Below are 26,213 nucleotides of genomic sequence, written 5' to 3' on the forward strand. Positions count from 1 at the left end.
AAGTTAAATATTTCTTGGAGGCATAAAGAAAGGTTTGTATTTTCAACGTTCTCTTTTGTGTCACAAACACAACTCTGAATGGTTGACAGATAAATGATGTATTATAAGCAAGATACTGCAAAGGATGAAAATCTGAAGTACAAATAGAAAAATCTCAAAATGTTGGGCAGCATCTGAGGAGAGAGGAACAGTGTTAATGTTTTCAGTCAAGTACGATTCTTGTTCTGAATATCTCTGAACCACAGTCCTAAAGAAGCATTATGTTTGAGTCAAAACGTTAGCACTGTTTCCCTGTCTACAGATGCTGCCCAACCTGATGATTATTTCCAGTGCATTTGTTTTTATTTCAGTTAACTGCTTTCTTTCAAAACGTGTAATTGATTATCAGCTGTATTTTCCCTTCGTTATTTTGGCGGTTTCGGCTAGTTGACACAAACTTTCCCTCTCAATGTGCTTGCTGAAGGATGACTCACTCTAGGCCAATATTTTCCATTCAAGAGGCTTTTCCAGTCTGTGTTGTTTAGACTACAGGATTCAAGTTTTCCACAGCACCAACGTAACCACCACCTCTTCCAATTCCAGGGACTCATCTAATGTTTCACCAAATTACCTGAGCTAATGACCAGAAGTGCTCACTCACTCAGAGTGACAAAGAACAGTCTATTCTGATGTAACAGCTGCACAATGTCAAAGATTTCATAATGTGAGTTTGACATAAAAGGTGGTATCAGCTGTTCCAGAATTATGCTGCTAAGTCACTGCCATTTAACTTTCAGCTTGGGGATTGTTTTCTGAGTTTGTGCTGACGGTGGATTCCCCCTCTGTCTATCAGGGAACATGAAAACATTTCAGAACATGCTGCAAACAGTTTCAGATACCTGCTGCTGTTGATGTGAATCTTTATCGTCAGCTCATGTTTGGAGAATTAACGCCTTTTGTGTTTCTTCTTAAAGTTACACATCTGATAATGAAGTGATTTGTTTCTTAACTTCAGGAAATGTTGCTGGCCAAGAAAGCAGCATCTTAGATTAGAGAAGGGAAATTTTAGTTACTGTCTTCAATCCTTGAGGATCCGCAATAACTCTGACAGCATGAGCCCACGTTTGTGACCAGCGAGTGAAAACAGGGTTGGGCTCAATGAAGTCCTCCACTGCTCAGCACTCTGACAACAATCATGGCAGAGGCCTGGGCATGAGGCTTGGTCATGTGGGTGAGGTAATAGAGGATGTTTACTGATTTGGGGTAACATCAAGGAACCAATAACTTCAGAGAACAGAAGGCAAGAATAGAGAAAGGTAGTCAGGGGAAGATAAAATTAATCAGCTATTAGAATTACGGAATAAATTTATTCCAATATCATCTACAAGGTATTTTAAATTTTGCTGTTTTGCTTATACAGGAAATTCTCCAATAATGCACTTTTATTAAATGCAATTTGTCTGTAATGTAATTCGTGAATTGCTAACCTTTCTTTATAATGCACACTCCTGTTCACTGTTATGCGATTCTCATTCCCAGGTGTCGTGGTGTGCGGAGGCCTGGATTCAACATTGGATCAGATGAGCTTGCGCACTTTCTCGTGAAGAACTTTATGAAAGGTGTTGTGAAATGTTTCTGCTAGTGGACTTGGAAAAGCATCATGAGAATGTCTCTACAGCCTGAGGACAAGAAGCTGGGAACAATCTGTTAAAACTTAAAGAGTTGAGAGAAGAGTGAAATTTAAGTGGAATTGACTAACACTAAAAGGACAGTGTTGAAGAACAGTTTGAAACTTGGCTCTGTTGTTACAATAAGAACTTTTCTCCTCTCTTGTTTAAGAAATATGTTTAAATGTTAAAGATTATCTACAGACTCATGTGAATCTGTTTCAGTGACAATGACAATGGTAACCAACTGCAAACAATACCAGTACAGGGGCTTGGACATGGTCAGTCAGCTGCTCAGGGTGGCCAGAGTACAGAAGTACATAGTGGGTGAGGGAGAGACAGGTGGGTGGCACACTGCTATTTTTAGTGAATGTGTGGTGATGTCCTGAGAGGGTGAGTAGGTTGTGCCAAAGAGATTTAGAGCTAGTCAGGGTCAGATGTTAGTGAGGATGAGAGTGAGTGGGGAAGATATTGCAGGAAATGCTCGGTACACTGGCAGAGAGTGAGTGAGTGTGAGGTATCAACGAGAAGACGGTGGCACTCTCACTGGCAGAAGGTCATTGATCATCTTCCTACATTCTGTGTATTCCTTCAGATAGTTGAGATTGCACTGGCCTGAACAGTAACTCTAGTCCAAGTTGGTGTGGTTCCAGTACAATAGCGTCCTCTGTTGATCTGGGAGAAAAAGACATCCTGCTTCTGCATCACCCCATACCCTTCCCCATCAGCAGCATCTGCATATCACTGCCCACAAAGAGAGGCACTAATTTTTCATTGTCTGCCATGTCCAGGGCCAATGTCAGGAACCATACAGGTCAGCTCTTGTCTGGGTGTACAATATCTTTTTAAAGATGGTGCTGCACCATGGATGTTGTTGAATTCTGAGATACCCAGGAAGTGGTGAGTTGTTTTGGAAATGGCACATGGTATGATGGTGTTTGAATGTGTGGGAGAGCCACCAAAGCACGAGGTAAGTAATAAATCAGGTGGGTTTTGTAAAATAAGGTGAGAGACATCCCCAAACATCATGATGTGAAATCCTTCAAGAAACTTGACAAAACTGACATGTAGCGAAAGAAATTAAGATTTGTCTATCAACGCAGGTTTCGTTCTGGGATCTGACTTGTGCAGTGTTACCATTGGATGGGATCAGAAGACAGGCTAGAACTGCAGCCAGCAGGTATAGATGCCAACTGAGGGTAATCAGTTGAAGATTCTGATGAATTGCACGATACAGTATTATACAACAGATCTGTTACAACAGATCAAAATTTACCGAGACTGTGTTATTGTTTGTGTTAGGCTAACTACTATTTTTTGTTTCAATTTTTACTGGCATTTTTGGTGGTTTGCCCCAATCCTATTTTTCCCATAGGCCCCATTATCTCTATTGCACGATTTTCTGCAACATGGCATCACATGGGAATGCAACTATGGTGTGATAGGAGAACTACCTTTATACAGTGTGTGGTATTCAATTGCTCATTTTTTCAGTGTATGTGTATGTGTGTGCACGCGCGTTCACTGCGCCAAGTATGAGTGTTGTTACAAAGAGAAAAGTAAATAAATTTGAAAGTAAGCAGTAGCAAACTGGATGCATGAAATTTTAGAAGCAGTTGTAAATAGACTTCTTGTTACATATTATTACATTGCTACATACTACTGTGATATAAATCGCAATGCAGTCAAGTGACAATAAACCAAATGTACTTGCTTCCTGAGTTTACATGATCTGATAAATATGCTAGAAACAACCATCACCTTCAGAATAAGATGGAAGTAAAGATTTCACAATTAATACAACACTTTAGTTCCAATAGTTCATACAACTAATTCTTTGGTTAAAAAATTCTGATTATTTCATCCTATTCAACCTGGTAGTTATTGTGAATGTGAATTTCAGTTTTTGAGTTCAGAAACATTGGGCTGAATCTTGCATTTCTTGATGAAGTGCCATCAGGGTTGAACTTTTTGGAAGGATTTTTGCTGCAAAAGTGAGTGGATTTTCTCATTGTATCTTAACAAACTCACTCAGTAAACCATCTACCCCATCCCTATGACATCCCTCTCATCTGATTCTGTCCCAATCTTACCATGCAGCGTTGTGCAACTGGACTAGCATTCGACTAGCATAAGATGCCCTGCAAGATTCCTAACATTTTCCTTAGACATGGCAGAGAAAGGACACTTGGCACCCTGCTTTGTGGGCAGGACACAAGAGTACTGCTTGATGGGGTGGGGCACAGACTGGCTTCCTCTTCCTCCTGGACCAGCAGTGGACATCATGACTCCAGGTCATGCCAGCCTGGTCTGAGATTGCCATCCAGAGTGTGTGGTCTCAACCATCTGGAGGAATGCCAGGCAATGTAGAGAGAAGATCAATGACCTTCTCCACTCTTCCCATGTAAATGTAACCACCTTCTTTCTGATATCTCACACTCTATCTCTGCTATTGCAACCCCCACCCATCTCCACGAAGGCTGATTCCCTCTCACTCTCATTATTGCCTGCAACACTTTCCCCACTCACTCTGACGCACCCCCGCCATTGACACCACTGATCCTGCATGCCGTCTGTGCTGTGTACTCACATGTTCAAGGCACCAGTTCACCCAGGTCAAAAATTTATGTCATCCAGTTCATCTCCTATAATACCTGCCTCTCTCTCTCCTTCCAGAGGCGAAACAGCTCGGAATAGAGTCACGACAGTTGGTGGGCTGCCCTTGACTTACTGTGTCAGGACCTCCTGATTGAATGCAATCTCCCTTGACTTAATTAGTGATGGCTAACAGCTACAACAAGCATAATTGTGAGTCTGGTATCTCACACTGAGGGGGCAAAAAACATAAAGATAAGGCAAGCTACTGCAAGGAAGGGAAGCTGTGAGCATCCAGGGTAGGCTTGGAGTAACTGAACACTACAGGAGCAAGTGAACTGCCTGTAGCCTTTGCTGGTCAAGTTCATGAACTGGGTACGTGTCCCTGCGCAATGTGTCCATGCAGTAGCGTTATAATAATAATAGCCATTTAACCCCAGCGTGCTGCATTAAAGTGCAGAAGAATCCTGAAAGTGGATCAGAAGTGTGCCATGAGGGTACTCAGATGCTGGCACATGTTGAATGCAAATGCCAGTGCCGATGGAGTATTTCCCAAGGTGTTAGAGGCTAATATTCAACATGGTAGTCCTTAAGAGCAAGTAGAGAGCTCAAATCATCAGGCTCTGACTTCCAAATGGAGAATTCTCAATGGCTAGTTTTTAATGAGACAGGTTGTGCTATTAACAGGATGCTTAACAAATTATAATTCCCCTTAAATGGCAACTCATTGCTGCCAATCCAGAAACTCACCTCACCATTGGGCAAAATGGATAAAAGATGTAGTGAGTTGCTCCCCATGTTAAGATTCACATGCAAATCTCACCATAGCTCATGTCATTCAGGACGTTTTAACCTTCAGTAAGAGTATATCTTCAAGGAAGAAAGTAATTTAAATTGTAACAATAATACGTTGTAACAGAAACATCATTACTAGCAGTTTTTGGGAAATTAAACAAAAGGTTTAAAATGATTGATTTGTAAGACTTTCTTTGTCTGAACAGCATTCAAGGTGCACACCATATAATGTCATAGTTATTTCCTAAAATTATTAATTTCCTAAAATCACTGCTGGAGATAAAGATATTTTGTCAGGATTACAGGGTCACAGGCATAGAAGGATGGGTCTGGGTGGGCTACTCTTCGGAGGGTCAGTGTGGACTTGATGGGCCGAATGGCTTGCTTCCACACTGTAGGGATTCTCTGATTCTATATGAAGTGCTGAAGTTTGCTCCTAATTTTGTAAATTGTCGCTACCCAGAATATTTTCATTGACAAGTATGAATTACAAAGAACAATTAAAAAACAGAATTAAAAACAATCATTCCTCTGACTATCTCATGAATGGTGTTAATCTAAGAATGTGTAGTCATGATTTGGAGATGCTGGTATTGGACTGGGGTGTACAAAGTTAAAAATCACACAACACCAGGTTATAGTCCAACAGGTTTAATTGGAAGCACACTAGCTTTCGGAGCGACGCTCCTTCATTAGGTGATTGTCGCTCCGAAAGCTGGTGTGCTTCCAATTAAACCTGTTGGACTATAACCTGGTGTTGTGTGATTTTTAACTAAGAATGTGTAAACATTCTTCAGCAATCCGTTTCTTAGGAAAAATGCATAAATTAAGTGTCAAAAGTTTACTGTCAGATTTTTATTTCTATTAGTTATTTTGTTTCCCCTTAGAAAGACCTGAATCAAAATATTTACAGACATTTGAAAGCCACAGATTTTTCTTGAGCTTACCTGAGAGATAATGATTATCAATGTTTCTTTTGTTACGCTTATACATTTTAACCTGAGTTTTATTTTTATTTTATTCCAATGAGCTTTCAAAACAATGTATTGAAGTTCTATAGTTCCAGACACATACGAATAGTTCACAAAAGTGGCCATTCTTTTATTAACTTGATCTTAAGTGTTCTAGAAGAAATTGAGGACTGCAGATGTTGGAGATCAGAGCTGAAATTGTGTTGCTGGAAAAGGGCAGCAGGTCAGGAATCCTGAAGAAGGGCTCATGCCCGAAACGTCGATTCTCCTGCTCCTTGGATGCTGCCTGACCTGCTGCGCTTTTCCAGCAACACATTTTCAGCTTTGATCTTAAGTGTTGACAAACATTCAGGAATTGAGCAGAATTACATTTGAGCCTGAATGTGTGCTCTCTTTACTTAGAGAGATGCACTTACAGCAGTGAGAGACTGGAGATTATCCATGGCCCAAGAGACACTAATTCACTTTCTACCACCGCAAGCTGTGACCAACTAACACAAAACAGTCTTGGATCTTCACAGTCTAAGTTTGTTAATTTCCCATGCCTGCTGGATGTCATAAAAATTATGTATATATGCAAGTTTACCACAAATGGTGAGTGGAGAAATATTTTCCTTTCCCTCTGGCTGCACAGATTTCATAGAAAAGCATTTAAAAGCAACATTGCTTTCTCATTCTCAGATTTTAATTTCCCAGGAGCTCTGCTCATGAAAATTCAACTACTAGTAGCTGATCCTTCAACGTCTGACTTTCCCATCACATCTTGCCTTGCTGATTCATATTAATATTCTGGTTCCACAATTCTTCACATTTAATCCTTGCATTTAAATCCCTTCATTCAATTGTCTGCCTGTAAACTCTTCAACACCTACAATCACTTCTGCCAGACTCTCGATTCCTCTCACTTTGCTTTCTTGTTCTTTCTAGATTACTTTAGTCTTAACATTGCTGCTGAAAATGTGTTGCTGGAAAAGCGCAGCAGGTCAGGCAGCATCCAGGGAACAGGAGAATCGACGTTTCGGGCATAAGCCCTTCTTCAGGCTTATGCCCGAAACGTCGATTCTCCTGTTCCCTGGATGCTGCCTGACCTGCTGCACTTTTCCAGCAACACATTTTCAGCTCTGATCTCCAGCATCTGCAGACCTCACTTTCTCCTCTTAACATTGCTGCTCATGTCTCCAGCTAGCTAGAGCTCATGATCTTTAGTATTTGACTTAGCAACACACCCATCTAAGCAAGGTCACCTTCACCAGAACTCTATCCTAAACAACTGGAGGAAGCTTTTGCTTTTTCTTCATTCTGTGATAATGGGTGTAAAAACGGACAGGATGCCACCTCCCTTCCCATCTCCACCAAGTACTGGAAAGTTCCCAGATTGTGTGCCTATCAGGCAGTTAAATGCCGAGTTCACTTCACGGGCAGCGATGTCCCACTGAAACAGCAGCCATCAATTGGTGCCGGTTGCTTAGCAACCAAGAAATCCTTGCGCAGTGGCACAGGAGATACCTTTTGGGGGAGGGGAGGGATGGGGAAAACATGGAAAGGGATTATGGAGAGAGGAGCTTCAGAAGCAAGGGGCGGGAGCTGGCTTTCAGTGTCCAGCCGCTGCATCATATCCATGTCCCCTAACATCCCCTGATTGGGACAGATTCCCTCAATGCGCCTGGCTGAGAAAGCTGCCAGTGTTCCCACCTGCTGGGAGTGGACTTAATTCTGGTGTGAAAAGGTTCTCAGTCGGTGGTGTGATGAAATAGCTTTCCTGACCAAAATATATTGCCTGTGGTTTTGGGAAGGTGGGGATCAACTTCTTGCCATCAGCCCACTCAATTGTCTTCTCCTCCTGCCGTGGTGTTGATTCTGGGAGATTCAGCATCAGTAATGCCTTTGAATGTTAAGAGGAGATGGTTAGATTCTGCGTTTTACCCAAGCCAGTGCACTGTGGGCTTGCACTGAAATTCCTTACAGCAGACGTTGAAATATTAGCTCAAATAATAAACCTGGAATTAATAGCAAGTCTAGCTGTGACTATGAAACCAGTCAGCATCCAGTATGTTATTTATGTCACAGGCATCCCAACCCATTCTCACGCAATTACAGATGGTCAGAAATCAATTTTGTAACTGCAGTCTCTATCAACAACACAATTTCAATATGTGTACACCACAGAATTAACAATTCTCAACAAGTGAACAGGCACTTGGTCTGTCATGCTGTGTTCACTCAATGTTATTACAATAATGCAGCTTCTTTTTGAGGATTTTTGAGTCTGGTTGATATTTGACAACATTGACAAGCTGGAAAAGAGTCTTTTCATTGAGACCTTCCATCTCACTGTGGAGCTTTTGGCCCAATCCCACATGTTGTAAAAATTCTCACACTTTGACCGCTGTGGGAAATTCCACCAGAGTAACTGAGGCAATCACAATATTTGAAAATATTTAGCGACATTCTAATGTTAGAACCGACAATATCTTAAATATTGATTAATTCACTCTGTCTTCCAATGTTACAGGATCACTTAGAAAATTCTAGAATCTGGATCTGGATCTGCATGTTTACCACAAGATAAGCAGCTCTTCTTTGTGTCACACCCCATCTATGTACCAAGTTTTATTGAAATCCATTAATTAGATTTTGTAATATGTTGTTAAAGACAAACAGAAAAAGGTGAAAACAGAGACAAAGAGATTACTTTTGCTCACAGAAGTGGCAAAATTAATTAAAGTTTCAAGAACTATATAAATTTCTAAATTTATTAATAACAGAATTAAAATAGTAAAATGGTAAATCAAAGATTCGCGCTACATAGATTCTTTATGTCCGACAGTTGCAGGAAACAAAATCAGCCTCTTAGTGAATACATTAGAGCAGATAAGCATAGTGCTAGAATTTAATTAATTGTACCATAAAGTTAGTGAGTGTTACTATGAAAACTGTAATTAATGTTTCAATACAGTTTTGGACAGAAAGGTTTACATCTTTTCAAACTTTAATACCATCATAATGTCCCTGTAAATGTCACCACATATATGTAACATTTGCATCACTTCACACATTTTGATCTTGGCAGATTGCAGGACCTTGCTGGCTTTTCTTGGATAAGGTTAAGAACAATTCTTCAGCCAGAGCATAGAGAGCTTGAGAACAACCAGTCATTTCAGACATTAACATCATTATTTTTTGTGCAGACAACATATTTTTCCTCACTATTTAATAAGTATCTATCAATCAAATAAGGGATATGTCATGCCCATTTTTCAGATTTATGTGAAGAGCACAATGAAATAAATAACTTGGAAAGTAGAGGATTTCTGTACACTATTCTAATGATGCACAATATGTTTTTAAGCAGCAAAATAAACATTACAGGGAACATTATTTTTCAGCTTTTTTCCCCTTTCTGCTCTGAAGGTCCTGACGTGTACATGGTTTTAAAAGACTAAGTTAGTCATGAGGGCTGTCTATGACTGAGCACAAGGATATTATATTAGTTAATCTGCATCACCAGGGTGTTTAAAAACAGAACACATGGAATTAGCATTTGCAAAGGCTTGGTTTGGGGCCCCAGCATTTTGTTAGACATACTGATCAGTTGCACTAGTATAAATGAGAGGCCTTCACCTTGCATGACTGTCAAGAAAGCCCCAACATAGTTACATAGTCTGTAACACAGTGTGAAGTGTGCGACCCAGGATTGGGTGTTCTCCCTTGGGCTGCAAGTTCTGAGACTCACATCTATGTGTTGGCATTTTCAGTCAAGTGATATAGTCTGTTATAGATCGGCTTGAAAATCTGGACAGGTTCAGAGCCTCGCTCAATTACCTTGTGCTGCTGGATCCATCTTGCTGTGCCAACAGGCAGAATTGGGTGGCAATGGCCTAGTGGTATTATTGCTAGAATATTAACCAGAGTCATAAGTAATGTTCTGGGGCCTCGGGTTCAAATACTGCCATGGCAGATGGTGGAATTTGAATAAAATGAAAAACTGAAATAAAGAGTCTAATGATGATCATGAATTCATTGTTGATTGATAGAAAACACCCATCTGAATTACTAATGTCCTTTACCTTGTCTGGCCTAGATGTGAATCCAGACCCACAGCAATGTAGTTAACTCTGGCACTGTCCTCTAGGCGATGAGAGCAATAAATACTGGCCTAGGTAGAACCATTTTCATGCACGAATGAATAAAAAATTCAGATACTGCATGTCCTACACTAGAAGAGTGGGTACACTCCAGCAGTTGAAAGAGCTTTGAGATGTTCACAAGTCATGACAGGTGCTCATATACAAACATGTGCAAGTTTTCTTCCTCTTTATTACAAAACCACCTCTGACGCAAAATCAAGATAATGTATTCAAAGGAAACTTTGGCAATGCAAATCCGAGGATAAACCCACAAGTTGGAGGTTATCTTATGATTATGCATCATAGCACACTGATGAGGAAGATCTAATAACTGGGTCAAATACTGGCTCTTTAGTAGCTAGTTCCAATGTCCAGGCCTTGGTTTCCCTGATCATCACTGTTGTCTTAATATTTCAGTGTACAAATTGAACATTGTTGAGGAACTCTCTTGTGGCTGTACAGGTTATTGGTTAGGCCATTTTCAGAATACTGTTGCAGTTCTGGTCTTCCTGCTATGGGAAGGATGTTGTGAAACTTGAAAGGGTTCAGAAAAGAATTACAAGGATGTTGCCAGGGTTGGAGGGTTTGACCCCGGGGAGAGGTTGAATAGGCTGGGGCTGTTTTCCCTGAAGCGTCAGAAGCTGAGGGGTGACCTTATAGAGGTTTGTAAAATCGTGAGAGGCATGGATAGGGTGAATAGCTAAGGTCTTTTCCCTGGGCTGGAGGAGTCCAAAATTGGAGGGCATAGATTTAAAGTGAGAAGGGAAAGATTTAAAAGGGACCGAAAGGGGCAACATTTTCACGCAGAGGGTGGTGCATGTATGGGATGAGCTGCCAGAGAAAGTGGTGGAGACTGGTACAACTACAACATTTATAGGCATCTGGATGGGTATATGAATAGGAAGAGTTTAGAGGAATATGGGCCAAATGCTGGCAGGTGGGATCAGATTAATTTAGAATATCTGGTCACCATGGATGATTTGTGCTGAAGGGTCTGTTTCCATGATGTACATCTCTATGACTCAATCTAAACTATTCTTTTTGTTGCTTATTAACATCTCCAGTTTCCCAGCAATCAACATTGAACACTGATATTTGGAGAAGACATAATATCTTATCATCAGCTTGTACCCGATGCCCAGGTTTTATTCCATGCTACCTCCTAAGTTTGGCTAAGGGAGACAATGACCGACACCTGGAGAGTAATGAAATTAGAATGCCTGATTGCCTGGGTATCTCTGTCGCGTTAATTCAGGAGGTTTCTCCAAAGCTCTCTCAAACTGAATTGACTGTAGTTTCAAACTGTGAGCAGTACCAACCTGTTCACCTATTGCAAATAAGACTGCACATGGCTCATTTTCCCTTAATGTTCGGTTTAAATACAAGTACTGTTCAGATTTCTAAATTAATACATCTCAGAGTGAAAACTTCATAAACTTCCTTTTTAATGATGTAATAGGCTATGGCAGAGGATGATGGCACCCTTTATATTTAGTTTGTTAACTTGGCATTTTATATTCTAATTAGGAGAACTCAAGTTATATAATAGTTGGAATTAGGATTCGACACGGACAAGTGCTGAGATTGATGTTCACCTATTTCATAAACCATTAGGAAATTGGAGGTACAATTTCAAAATATACAGGTAACATCAAATTAGGGGATGTCCTTAATATAGAGCAGGACTGTGAAAACATAGGATGGCTTGCACTATGAGCACATAATTGGCAACTGAGCTTCAATATAAGTGATTGAGAAGTAGTACATGCTGATAGGAAGAATAAAGAAGCCACACATTCCCACCCAGCAAAACAAGTGTCTAAATGGGATAAAGGAAAATGCATCTAAGTGAGCTTATACACATCATTAAAAGTGGCGATGAAGATTAGCAAGTGCATAAAGTACAGCAAGCAAAACACGAGGGTTCATACTAGAAGTCATTTCTAAAGGGATAAAATTGGTAAGTGGGGAAGTAGTTTATGATTGATAATCGGTGATTTTCAGTTTTTTTTGTAACTGAAGAGTTTCATATCAATAGATTTCATGAGTCTTGAAGATAATGGCACAATTAAGGCATCTGGATTTTCATTGGGTACCAGTTGATGAGTATTTGTTAACCTTAATCTCAGTTTACACTGTTTGAGGAGTCTGATAATGCTGACCACCCAAGGCTTCAGTAAAAGTCTGTCTTTGGTAGTAATCTCTGCTAAAGTGGACTCAAGTCTGTAATCTGTTGCTTATCACAATTGCTTGCTTCACTAATGCTGACAACAAATTAAAAAGTTCAACTGGTGATACAGGCATTGTCTGCTGTAATTAGTCACGCCATGTTGCATGGTTACTTATGTAGGCACAAAGATAGTTCTCTTTTCCCAAGAGTTTTACAAATAACTTTGTTGTGTAAAAAATTTTTTGGAGCATGTAATAGCCAATTAAACCTCAGAACTGCACTTTTGCAATGATTTTATCATAAGGTATGCTGCACAGTTCCTGGCTAATACGATTTCTTGGAACACAAGGAAAGGTTGGTGAGAACAACAAGTCTTATTACTGACATGTACAAATCACTACAGTGTCCTGTTCACTGGTGATTAGAAAAGATGCTAGCCTTGACTAAGTTGCTTTTATATTGTGGCAAATACTACCACCTCCATACAATATACGTCTCTTTGCGAATCTTAGAGATTCTGCAAGACAGCATTTTGCTTAAAACTTCATCAATAAGGCGGATTGTCAGCAACAATACAGAAGTTAATGGGAGCATTAGAGTAATAAGGGGAATGCTGCAAGATTGCATGTGTAAACAATGATGCAAGCTGCGACTTGAGTGTTATGCCATTAACAGTGTCTAGAGTTAAACTTTTTTATTTCAGATAAATATTTTAAAACCAGATTGAAAAAGCGTGTAGCTGCAATTGCAAACATATTAGTAAAGCAAAAGAAATGCACTGATTCATACCTATTCATTTTGGAGCTGAACCAATAGCTCCCCAGTGTGTCAATATTTTTTAAGCTTGAATTGCACTCAATAATATTTCACACCTGTGTAATGCCATTACGGTTTAAGTTAACAGTTTCCTCAGTGGATATCAGGGAGTATAAATCGACATGCATTCTATCCATTCACCAGGTTCAAAACACTGCAAAAATGTATTGTTTCATGTGTGATCTGTGTTTGCATTCGCATCACTACTAAGTTAGTTGGGGCTTTCTTTGAATGACTCTCAGTATTGAAATAAGGTCGCATTCATTCAATTCAACAAGTTGCTAAATTCTTTAAGATTAGTTGGAGCTCGCACTGCACAAGCACTGAATAATTTTACCAGCCATACAGATAAACAACCAATGGTGCTTTAATGACTGCTGAAGCCCACTGTCAAAACATCAAGACAATGCTTTATGCTTTCCTCAATGTGAAGCCTGAATAAGTCCCGTTGTTCCCTCCCAAGTAATACTGGTCTGACTGACTCTGACCACCTTCCTCTACTTCTTACTTGTCTACTTCTTACTATGACATACTTGATAGCCATTGTGAGTAAGGCAGTTGCCAGACTGGTCCACTTTGATACAGTGTGCTGCCTCTAGAGGCACAACAGGCCTCAGTCACCTGCTCAAATCCTTAGCATGATGATCATAAATTAATTTCAAGCAATATCCTCAGGCATGTCCCTCAGTCAGCTTTTGCCCTTAGCTGTCTCTTATCCATTTCTAAATCTAAAGTTTGCATCATCTTAGATTAGATTACTTACAGTGTGGAAACAGGCCCTTCGGCCCAACAAGTCCACATCAGGCCGCAATCCACCCAGACCCATTCCCCTACACCTAACACTACGGGCAATTTAACATGGAGCACCTGGAGGAAACCCACGCAGACACGGGGAGAATGTGCAAACTGCACACAGACAGTCGCCTGAGGCGGGAATTGAACCTGGGTCTCTGGCGCTGTGAGGCAGCAGTGCTAACCACTGTGTCACCGTGCCACCCTAAAGCAAGACTTTACATTTCTATGTCTCGTCACAAAGAATGGAACAAGTTTCAAAGCATTTCATCTGTTGAAGGATTAAAGAAAACACCAATTAAAGAAATGACGTAACAGTTGGCAGAGGAGCAGAAAGCAGCAGCAGAGAGTGGCTCTCGAGGTGAGGTGGCCAGGTGGCAGCTGTATTTAGAGAGGTAATGTTAAACAGCAGCAGCTTAAACAGTGATTACAGAACTTTGGAACAGAACAAGAGGAATAGTGGATATGTGCCATGGCACAGTGCAGGAGGAAATCATTGTGAGTGAAGCAATAGAGAGAGTTTAAAACAATAAAATTAATTAGTTGACACATTGAAACCGAGCTGAGTTTGACATTGACAGCACTATTCCATACACGCAGCCCAGCCGCTGATTTTAATTTTGGCGCATGAGTCAGAAATATTCCCTGTCCTGTTTTCAGGATTAGGATCAAAATCAACCTCACAGCACAGCTCATGTGCTCTGAAACCTGAAATGTCTGGGCAACAGAATGAGCACAACTGTCTAAATAAAGATAAATTGTTTCCACATGACCACCATATTCTAAACAAGCTAAAATTGTGAAACAAATCAAAATTGACCAAAAATCTGCTGAAAGATAGAATTAAACTCTGAGTTTCAGGTGGCGGAGAAGAATAGTGGAAATTAATTATTTTAAAATACTGTGACACAACATTAAGAAAAAGCTGTCGGAAAGGCTCAATTGCAATCCAAACTCCTTGGGTCAATGTGCTATGTTTATGGTACTCTGGTTGTTACATCTGTTACACTGCAGTTACTTTCCTTCCCAAAGCCTGCTCTCCTGAAGGTAATACATCATGCTGAAGGATGGTTTCGCATTTGCAGCTGCTCTTCCAGTAACTCATCTAACTGTCAGTCCCTCATGTGTGATTCAGGTGAATAAGTTGGCATGAGTCACAGTGGTTATCACACCTTTCTATCCTCACCTCACAACCATCACAAAAGCCACTGAAGAGCCATTAAGAGTATCAATTGTGGTTGATCCTCCTTCGACTTGGGTGAGGGCACCACGCTCCTTTGCCACCTTCATCAGTTCTGTTATATCTGAGATCAGCTAAAGGAACACTGAGCTGAAAATGAGCCAAAGACTTACACGACCTGTTCAGTTCTAAAAGTACAGTACCGACTTTCAATGTGCAAATTTTACAAGGTTGAAAACAAATATGGAACAAATTAGCCAAAGATTACATATCAAAATGTTGGCTTACTTAAACATAAACTTTAAATGTTTGTCTAAGCTTTAATTCTATTCCACAAACTTTGATATGGGGTTCAAACTTTTGAGTTTCACAAAATTAAACCTGCATCCAGTCCCAAGGGCTTGACGGACTGACAGATTGTTAATTGACAGACCTGTTTTGGGTTGGCTATCCCACATTTCTACACTATCACTGATTGGATAGTCCATTATTACTGATTGGCTATTCACATTTCTGCACTGTTACTGATTGGATACTCCACATCTGTACACAGTCACCAATTTGAAGTATATTCTAAACAAGAGGACTGTCTATCACCCACCTTGTCCTTCTGTTTGTTGTTAGCCATATATTTCACCAAGAATTGACTCATTTACCTGCCTTGTAGGCAGCAGAATACAACATAACATTAGTGAAAACATAAAAGCATTGCCTAATATTTTGGCTCCAGTTACAGCAAGCAGTGACCCTGTTGTGGCAGTACTTAGCTCATTTTAATTGTTTTTGTTTCAATAGCACAATACATGATCATACAACCAAAGACTAGATTTGTCAGCCAAACCATTGCAATTATTTTCCAGTGGAGTTATATTTTTCTCTTGATGAGAAGCCTTCAAACAATTGAACACCATTTGGTGCTCTCAGTTCTTACTGATAAATGTCACTGTAAACCGGAGAGACATTCCATGCTGTCACCTCTGTGTGGTCTGACCTACGTTTGCTGGTGCAGAGCAGAGAGCAAATAATTCAAGACATTAGGAACACTGTCGAGGGTTAAATTAAATTACACAGCTGGTTACATCTGAATGCCTTTATGTCTTCTCCTTGTCAATGCAACACTGGTAATGTAGTAATCAAAGTGTAATGGGGGCATTACTCATCTCTAAAAACCCGATTCTTCACAAACCAAATCCTGCCAAACGAAAAAGACACTAGCCTTTTCAGACTCAGCCATGCCCCACACTCCCTTTAAGCTTCACTTACTATAAATTTCAAAACTATAAATTCTACTAGTGCACTCAAGCAGAAACATGATAATTCATTATGGTCTATCTTCTAGGCCAGACATGCTAATTCAATCTCTTCTTTGGGGCTCAGTTCTGTTTACTGCCATAGCTGGTATTGTTTACATACAGTGCACTTTAGCTCCAATTACACTTGCAGAACTTTTTAACGCCACAGGCTCACAGCAAGACAGATCCATGCACAGCATGAAAATACTGTGCAGGATTGTAAACCTTTTATGTCAATGCAAACAGCAAAAATTTAGTTTTGCTTTTCATTGGAAGTGTCTTGCTGCAGTTTCAGTGCAGTGTCAACAACTTTGCTGCATACCGCCTCTTCTCTGCCCACTGTCTTGGTGTTGATTTGATTTGATTTATTTATTGTCATGTGTATCTTGTTACAAATTACAGTGAAGAGTATTGCAAAGTATTGCTCATCTTAAAACTCAGAAAAATAGACAAAAACATAGAATATAAAGGCAGAAAAAAAATTAAGAAATAAAGAACCATTGATGTCCAGCATTCCTAATACTTTAGATAAACTGCACATCACTCCAAAGGGCCAGGCTGAAGGACAATCTCTGCCCTATTTATCCAAGCATCACTCTTCAACAGAACATTAGTGTAGACAACACCTCATCAAGATTGCAGAGAACAAAATATAAAATGCACAATAACCTCCTCAATAAAGTGACAGGTATCTTGTGGGAATTGTCATGACCACAGGTAATAACTGAGATTAGCCATAGAAATGTCACACTTTAATTACATTGTGTATTCATTTTCAATAGAACAAAGGATATACAGCCAAACGTTGACTGCAGATGTAAGTTCAGTGACTGCCTGGAGAAAGAGAGAGACAGAGAGACACCCAGGAATGTCACATCTGATGAGGTATCAAACAAGATTTAAAACAAGAAAATGCACTACAAACTGAATTTATAATTGCCTAGGAGTATCTCAGACTGTGAATCTGATAGTGCAAAGGTAGTGAGAATCATATTTGTTTTTTCCTGATTTTAAGAATATCCAGGAACAAGGCCGAACATTAAGTTTCAGCCCTGGTCTATGTGTGAAATGCCTGATGTCCTTTAGCGCATGGACTGGTGCGCTGGGAATGTCACAGTGCTTAGAATAACCATTTAAATACCTTTGCACGGTAGGTTGCAGAAAGGGAAAAGATTCCCACACTCTGAGTGCTGTCCAATGAATTCAAGACAAAAAAAAATCAACCTACAGAGTCCCCCAAGAATCGCAAAATTGATTGTTCATCGATTAATATTTGATGAAACTGGTGACAGCGCAACAACTGCAAACTTCACCTATTCACTCTTCTTCAACAATTCTGCTGAATTAAAAAAAATGGCTACTTTGCCTTTTGGAATAGAATACTCTGCTTCCCAATAATGCAAAGATATCACAACTTCAATGGTAAATTTGAGTGTGCAACAACCAATGGTTGTACTCCAGTGGTAGCCTTTGCAGGTTCTTCAAACGTCACTTTGGCCTCAAAGTTGAGAGCAATAACAATAGACTGTGATGGATGGTTGATTTTTCTTGCAGCTCTCTGTGCACCAAATGTCTACCAGAGTTAACGCCTCCCTCTAAGTCTGCATACCTGCTCATGTCTGGTCAACTGACTCAACTTGGAAAAGATAAAAAAACAAAGAACTATGGATGCTGGAAATCAGAAGCAAAATCTGAAATTGCTGGAAAAGCCCACCAGGTCTGGCAGCAATTATTGTTTTGGGTCCAGTGGCCTTTTTCTAGAACTGGACCTGAAACGTTATCTCTGCTTTCTCTCCACAAATGCCAGGGAACTATAGACATCGGTGGTGGGCAAGTTGTTGGAGGGAATCCTGAGGGACGGGATTTACATGTATTTGGAAAGGATTCTGGATTAGTGGTGCTGGAAGAGCACAGCAATTCAGGCAGCATCCGAGGACAGGCAAAATCGACGTTTCGGGCAAAAGCCCTTCATCAGGAATAAAGGCAGAGAGCCTGAAGCATGGAGAGATAAGCTAGAGGAGGGTGGGGGTGGGGAGATAGTAGCATAGAGTACAATAGGTCAGTGGGGAAGGAGATGAAGGTGATAGGTCAGGGAAGAGAGGGTGGAGTGGATAGGTGGAAAAGGAGCTGGGCAGGTCGGACAAGTCCGGACAAGTCGAGTTGCTGGAGGTTAGAAACTAGGATGAGGTGGGGGAAGGGGAAATGAGGAAACTGTTGAAATCCACATTGATGCCCTGGGGTTGAAGTGTTCCGAGGCGGAAGATGAGGCGTTCTTCCTCCAGGCGTCTGGTGGTGAGGGAGCGGCGGTGGAGGAGGCCCAGCACCTCCATATCCTCGGCAGAGTGGGAGGGGGAGTTGAAATGTTGAGCCACTGGGCGATTTGGTTGATTGATGCAGGTGTCTCTGAGATGTTCCCTAAAGCGCTCTGCTAGGAGGCGCCCAGTCTCCCCAATGTAGAGGAGACCGCATCGGGAGCAACGGATACAATAGATGATATTAGTGGATGTGCAGGTAAAACTTTGATGGATGTGGAAAGCTCCTTTGGGGCCTTGGATAGAGGTGAGGGAGGAGGTGTGGGCACAGGTTTTACAGTTCCTGCGGTGGCAGGGGAAAGTGCCAGGATGGGAGGGTGGGTCGTATGGAGTCTCCTAGCAGAGCGCTTTAGGGAACATCTCAGAGACACCCGCATCAATCAACCAAATCGCCCAGTGGCTCAACATTTCAACTCCCCATCCCACTCTGCCGAGGATATGGAGGTGCTGGGCCTCCTCCACCGCCGCTCCCTCACCACCAGACGCCTGGAGGAAGAACGCCTCATCTTCCGCCTCGGAACACTTCAACCCCAGGGCATCAATGTGGATTTCAACAGTTTCCTCATTTCCCCTTCCCCCACCTCATCCTAGTTTCTAACCTCCAGCAATTCGACTTGTCCAGACTTGTCCGACCTGCCCAGCTCCTTTTCCACCTATCCACTCCACCCTCTCTTCCCTGACCTATCACCTTCATCTCCTTCCCCACTGACCTATTGTACTCTATGCTACTATCTCCCCACCCCCACCCTCCTCTAGCTTATCTCTCCATGCTTCAGGCTCTCTGCCTTTATTCCTGATGAAGGGCTATTGCCCGAAACGTCGATTTTGCCTGTCCTCGGATGCTGCCTGAATTGCTGTGCTCTTCCAGCACCACTAATCCAGAATCTGGTTTCCAGCATCTGCAGTCATTGTTTTTACCTATGTATTTGGAAAGGCAAGACTGATTAGGGCTAGTCAACATGGCTTTGTGCATGGGAAATCATGCCTCAGTAACTTGATTGAGTTTCTTGAAGAAGTAATGAAGAGGATTGATGAGGGCAGAGTGGTGGACGTGATCTAAATGGACTTCAGTAAGGCATTCGACAAGGTTCCTTGTGGTAAACTGGTTAGCAAGTGTAGATCTGATGGAATACAGGGAGAACTAACCATTTGGACACAGAACTGACTTGAAGGTAGAAGACAAAAGGTGGTGGTGGAGGGTTGCTTTTCAGACTGGAGGCCTGTGACCAATGGAGTGCCACAAGGAACAGTGCTGGGTCCACTGCTTTTCATCATTTATATAAATGATTTGGATGTGAACATTGGAGGTATAGCTAGTACGTTTGCAAGTGACACCAAAATTGGAGGTGTAGTGGACAGCGAAGACAGGTTACCTCAGATTACAACAGGATCTGGACCAGATGGGCCAATGGGCTAAGGAATGGCAGATGGAGTTTAATTTAGATAAATGTGAGTTGCTACATTTTGGAAAGGCAAATCTTAGCAGGACTTATACACTTAATGGTAAGGTCCTAGGAAGTATTGCCGAACAAAGAGACCCTGGAGTGTAGGTTCATAGCTCCTTGAAAGTGGAGTTGCAGGTAGATAGGATAGTGAAGGTGGTGTTTGGTATGCTTTCCTTTATTGGTCAGAGCATTAAGTATAAGAGTTGGGAGGTCATGTTGCGGCTGTACAGGACATTGGTTAGGCCACTTTTGGAATATTGCGTGCAATTCTGGTCTCCTTCCTATCGGAAAGATGTTGTGAAACTTGGAAAGGCTCAGAAAAGATTCACAAGGAGGTTGCCAGAGTTGGAGGATTTGAGCTACAGGGAGAGGCTGATTAGGCCGCTGCTGATTTCCCTGGAGTGTGGGAGGCTGAGGGGTGACCTTATAGAGGTTTACAAAATTATGAGGGGCCTGGAAAGGATAAATAGACAAGATCTTCTCCCTGGAGTGGGGAAGTCCAGAACTAGAGAGCATAGATTTAGGGTGAGAAGGGAAAGAATCAAAAGCGACCTAAGGGGCAACATTTTCATGCAGAAGTTGGTGTATGCATGAAATGGTGTGCATCAGATGATATGGTCGAGGTTTGTACAATTACAGCATTTATATGAATCGGAAGGGTTTAAAGGGATATGAGCAAAGTGCTGGCAAATGGAACTAGTTAGGTTAGGATATCTAGTCGGCATGGAAGAGTTGGACCAAAGGGTTTGTTTCTGTGCTGTGCATCTCTATAGCTCTAAATGCTTTGAGATCTGCTGAGTTTTTCCAGCAATTTCTGTTTTTGTTCTAACTTGGAAGAGTAACAGCTGGGAATTATGTGCCCTCTCCTTTCTGTTGATAAATCAATGTGCTGCACTCTCTTTGAACCACATGGAACTGCTCTCCTCTCAAAGTAACTTGATTTACCACCTTAGGTATATTTTATGATTTTTCCATTCACTAATTCCACCCATGCCATAATTGTGAAAACGTTTAATTTTTATTTGTTTCTGTGGTTGCAGATGGCTGCGTAAGTTCACTTTTAATAACTTTAATAAGGCCACAAAAGGTAAATGGAGATATTGTACTTCCATCATGTTTCACAAATGGCAACTACCTCTTTTTTGGAAGGTTGGGGATGATCAGAACAATGTTAAAAATGGCCAAATAGTCTAATACCAATATTAGACCACATTTTATGCATTTTCTTGTTAAATTCAGCATAGGGAAGAAAAAAATGATCTTTCGCAAAAAGTTTGCAGAGATAAAGAAAATCTTGGCATAAACTTTGCTGCAATTTATAACCATCTGTCTAAACTAAAGAATTATCTGGTGTTTAAATTATCCAAACCTACCCCAATCTTTGGTTTCGCCCCCGGACCTGCCATGGGGGATGTGGTTCCAAGTGGGGAATGAACAAGATGAACCTTCTGGTTTTGACTGATTGCAATCACATCTGCTCCATTTTCTGAATCAGATTCCAGCTCCTGCCAATAGACCGTGGGAAACATCATCATGTTAACTCATGCAAAGCAATAATAAAATAATTCAAGAAAGACTTGGCATTACACAATAACTTCTGCGACTTAAAGATGTGACAAATTATTTTACTGTCAATAAAATACCTTTGAAATGTCATCACTGCTGTAATGTAGGAAGTGTGGCAGCCAATTGACATACAGGAAACTCTCACAGCAGGAATGTGTAATAATCAGATAATTGATCTTTGGGATGTTTATTGAAGGATAAATAATGGTTTGGGCTGTAGGTCGACTCACTGCTGCCTTTGAATTAGAGTCACGAGATCTTTTATATCCAGCTGAGAGTTTGAGTAATAAATCCATATAAAATAACATTATAAGAAAATAATAACCATAATAGTTTTTTTAAAATTAGAGGATAGAGATTTGCGATGGATGGTAGTTTTAATAGCCATCTAGAAATGAAATTCAAAATGTTCACAAATCTGAGATGATATATTCAACTCAAAAAGTTATTTCTTTTTATAATATCTTGTTAAATTCCATTCCATTCATTCCAGTCTTAATATAAAGAACTTAATAGTGAACCAATGTCTGAAAATCCCCTTTATTCCATCTGTTTTGTTTCTAAAATGATTTATATGCTACACAGTATGCAAGTTGCATGTCATTGTTGCAATGTGTTTTGACCTGTGCAAACCATTTCCAATATAATGGCAGTCATATGCTATGCAGTGTGTCAACATCACAATCCAAGAACTATTAGAGGCATGGCATATGACTGAAAATCACTGAAATATTGACTGTTGAAGTGCTGTTTTCAACAATGCAGGATTCAACATGGAAAAACATCTTGTACTGTTTCAGAAACTGTGCAGAAATCACTGCTTACTTGTAAGTTGCATTTAATGAAATTCGGTGGAGAATTCAACATCTCAAATCCTATCAACAGCACATTTCATTTATGAGAACATAACACTTTGAGAACTACAGCAGTTAGAAAAACACCAAAAGCTTGCATGTTAATTGGCAAATTCTCTCATTTTCCACCTTTTAGCAGGCTTCTCGATAATTAGTAGGCTCTAATTTTTATTGGGTTACGTTTTGACAGCTGACACCTGACATCGAGTATGTCACCCAAGAAACTGCTCTTCAGCTGTGGCTCTGGGCAGGGAATGTTGGCAAAGTATTAAATTGTGGTATGTATTAAATCTGAGAACTGTACCACATTGCAGAGACACAAAGAAGGATGTACACTGTGCAAAACTAGGTCTTTTATTTTGTGGGGTCATTTGTGTAACTGGCTGGATTGTTATTTATTATTTTATGTTGGTGAGCCCCAGTAAAGTCTGCAAGTTGAATATATCATGTGAATAAATATAATGACTTTGGTGACCTGTGTTTGTTGTGCAGAATGCACGGCTTTATATCTCGTATTGTCAGCCTAGAAAGTTGGCAATAACAAAGAGCTGTCACTTATTGAATGAGATACTTGTGATACACCGTAACTTAGAGAAACAAAATATTTACAGAAAAGTTAGTTAATCCCAAGGTGTGACATTTGCACTCCACTCCTCCTGCTACCCTCTAGCCTCAAAAGGCCTAAGATGTCCAGAGACTTCCAGTACAGACGTCAGTGTAGGAGAGAAGCAGGCATCTCTGCTGAATAATTGTCTCAGCCACTAGCTACCTGGACCTTTTGATGTCCACCTTGGTCAGGACAAGGAATAATCCCACAAAGAAATCTTCCAATCTGCCCACTCCCCTCTGCACTGAGTGGCCAAAGATTACGTGATAGAGTCAGAAATTAAGGAACAGCCTTGGTAGAGAAGGAAAAGGTGCTGCAACCATGCCAATCTTAAATAGGTGTGAAACTTGGACCCCCTCCTGACTGGAAATTGCAGGTAGCCTGGAAATTGGTGGATCAGTTTAATGGCAAGAACTGGTGCATGGAGCACAATGAATCTCGCCATACAGAGTTTCCCACAAATGGCCTGCAAATCCTCCAGACTACAGGAGTATAATGGCTGACCATACACGGTGAGGTAATAGAGGGGGTGCAAGAGTAGTTTGGACAAGAAACACCCCATGCAGAGCAGAATGATGCAGTCAGGTGGCCAGCGGGAGAAATGACTACAAAACTAGTTAAGAGCTACAATCAAGCATGCTGGGTACTTTGGTCAACCTAGTTTAAACTCTGATCCAGGTTATACTGCAGTGAGGACATATTGTGACTGTAGACTGTGACTTGCAATTTCCTGTGTTGACCCAATAAATAAGGTGTCATCGTGGTCTGCTAGACATACATATATGGAATATGGTATGTTGCTGCTTACGACTTGGTATAAACATTTGGGAGTTGCTTACCAGTAAACTCCATTTGCTGGGATTGAACGATGTGATCTGGTTTGGTTAATTCATTGGCTGAGCGCCAGAGACGTTTCTGGAAAATGAGCAACTTTGGGATAAAAGTTACCAGCTTAGACAAGGTAACCCTTGAGACCAACATTTGAGAAGCACATGCCCTGGAGTTATCTTTAGAGAGACAAAGAGCCATGAAGCAAAATCTACAGCAAGAGCAAAGTTTGGCGGCTTCCCTCGAATTGGGGTGGTATTTGTTTCAAGCCAGATTTGTACAGTTAGAGTTAAATGTGAATTAAGTTAAAGCTAAGGTAGAGTGAAGTTAAATGAAGTGAGTTAAAGTTGAGGTTAAGTTGGACGATGTAAGATGTAAATTTTGCAACAAATGTGTGTTTTATATGAAGTGTTGGTACATAAAGAGTTACATAAAGGAAGGTTTGTTTAATTAAAGTCTGAGCTGACTTCTGTCTTTCATGCTCGGGAAGAATATCTTGGTTAAAGGTTTGAGTACCCCTTTCGAGTAACAATGGCATGGAGGGAACATCCTGGGAGGGAGATAAAGATAGTAATTGAGAGTAATGCTAAATAAAACAAACATGCAATTTGTAAAACTGACTATTACTTTAGTAAGGAATGACAGAGGGATTGGGGAGTGATTGTGAAAAAGAGGGAGAGCGGTCAGGAATGACTGAGAGGAAAGACATTGTAAAGCAGCTGAGGGAAATTATTTTAAAAGCAAAATACTACAGATGATGGAAATCTGAAATAAAAATAGGAAATGCAAGGAACACTGAGCAGGTCTGACAGAATCTGCTGAGAGGCAAATAAGAGACAAGGCTGCATCTTAACTTTCGTTAGCTAAGTCAGAGTTGCATTAAGTTGCTTGGCAGGGTTTCTGCCATGAGATGTGGCAAGGTACTGGAAGAAACTGCAAGGTACTCACTGTATCTTGTCAAAGTCCCCACATCAACAGCGTATCCCACCTCTATGGTGTCCCTCACACCTGATTCCATCACCATCAAGCATTCCCAGAACAACTCGCCACTCTGTGGCTATCCAGGAAGTCACCAGTTGCCTTGTATGCATGCCATCTTTAAAAGGCCATTGTGTTTCTGGACAAGCACGGTCAGACCAGAGTTGTCCAGTACCTTTCCTGACTTTTGCCCCAGATGTGGCAGATGGGGAAATTGGCACTTTGTTTTGTGGGCACTGACCTGAAGAAACTGCTGAATGGAACCATGTAGAAGTTGGACTTACTCTTGCTCCAGGACCAACAATGAAGGTCTTGACACTGGACTATATCAACATGGTTCAATGTGAGAGGCACATTCAGCCATCTGCAGGAATGCCCAACACTGTAGAAAAAAAGTCAATGATCTTCTCCACTCTGCCAATGTTAGGCGTGACCATCTTTTCTCCAATATCTCTCATTCTCTGTATCTCTGCAATAGCATCCACCTCCCAGCAAGGCCCAGACCTCTCTAATTATAAAGAACAGAGAAGAATACAGAACAGGAACAGGCCCTTCAGCTCTCCAAGCCTTTGCAGACACATTTAACACTGAATGTAAGTTTGCTCGCTGAGCTAGAAGGTTTGTTTCAGACTAGGTAACATCATCAGTGAGCCTCCGCATGAAGCGCTGGTGGCATGGCCTGCTTTCCATTTAGGTTTCCATGGGTTGGTGATGCCATTTCCTGTGGTGATGTCATTTCCTGTTCTTTTTCACAGGGTGTGGTAAATGAGATCCAAGTCAATGTGTTTGTTGATAGAGTTCCGGTTGGAGTCCCAATCGGAACACTATCAACAAACACATTGACTTGGATCCCATTTACTGCCCCCGAGAAACAGAACAAGAAATGACATCACCACAGGAAATAACATCTCCAACTCAAGGAAACTTAAACATATAAATAGAAAGTGGGCCATACCACCAGTGCTTTATTCAGAGGTGATGAAACATCTGAAAACAAACCTTCCAGCTCAGTGACCAAACCTACATCCAGAATCTCAACCTGAACTTAAAATTTTCTTAAAACTAATTAACATTTTGCCCTTCCACAATGTTTTCACTTACAGGATCCATATCCCTCTATTCCCTTCCTGTTCATGTATTTGCCCAGGTGCTTCTTGAATGCTGCTATTGTGTCTGCTTCTGCCATCTCCCCTGGCAGCGTGTTCAAGGCACTCACCACCCTTTGTGTTAAAAACGTCC

The 26,213-nt window shown here is 41.0% G+C and overlaps 1 protein-coding gene across 3 annotated transcripts in view; it reads right to left on the reverse strand.

The window, feature by feature from the left end:
• Positions 1–26,213, reverse strand: part of dlc1 (DLC1 Rho GTPase activating protein) — a 480,352-nt gene that overhangs the window by 311,814 nt on the left and 142,325 nt on the right. For all 3 annotated transcript variants that reach the window (XM_087988376.1, XM_087988381.1, XM_087988374.1), the window contains exon 4: positions 21,515–21,646. In XM_087988376.1, the coding sequence (XP_087844502.1) occupies positions 21,515–21,646 (132 nt within the window). The remainder of the gene's footprint in view (positions 1–21,514; positions 21,647–26,213) is intronic.

This window comes from Chiloscyllium plagiosum, unplaced genomic scaffold (genome assembly GCF_037043375.1).
Source record: "Chiloscyllium plagiosum isolate Xiang-an unplaced genomic scaffold, Cpla_swu_hap1 HiC_scaffold_1, whole genome shotgun sequence".
Classification (NCBI taxonomy): domain Eukaryota; kingdom Metazoa; phylum Chordata; class Chondrichthyes; order Orectolobiformes; family Hemiscylliidae; genus Chiloscyllium; species Chiloscyllium plagiosum.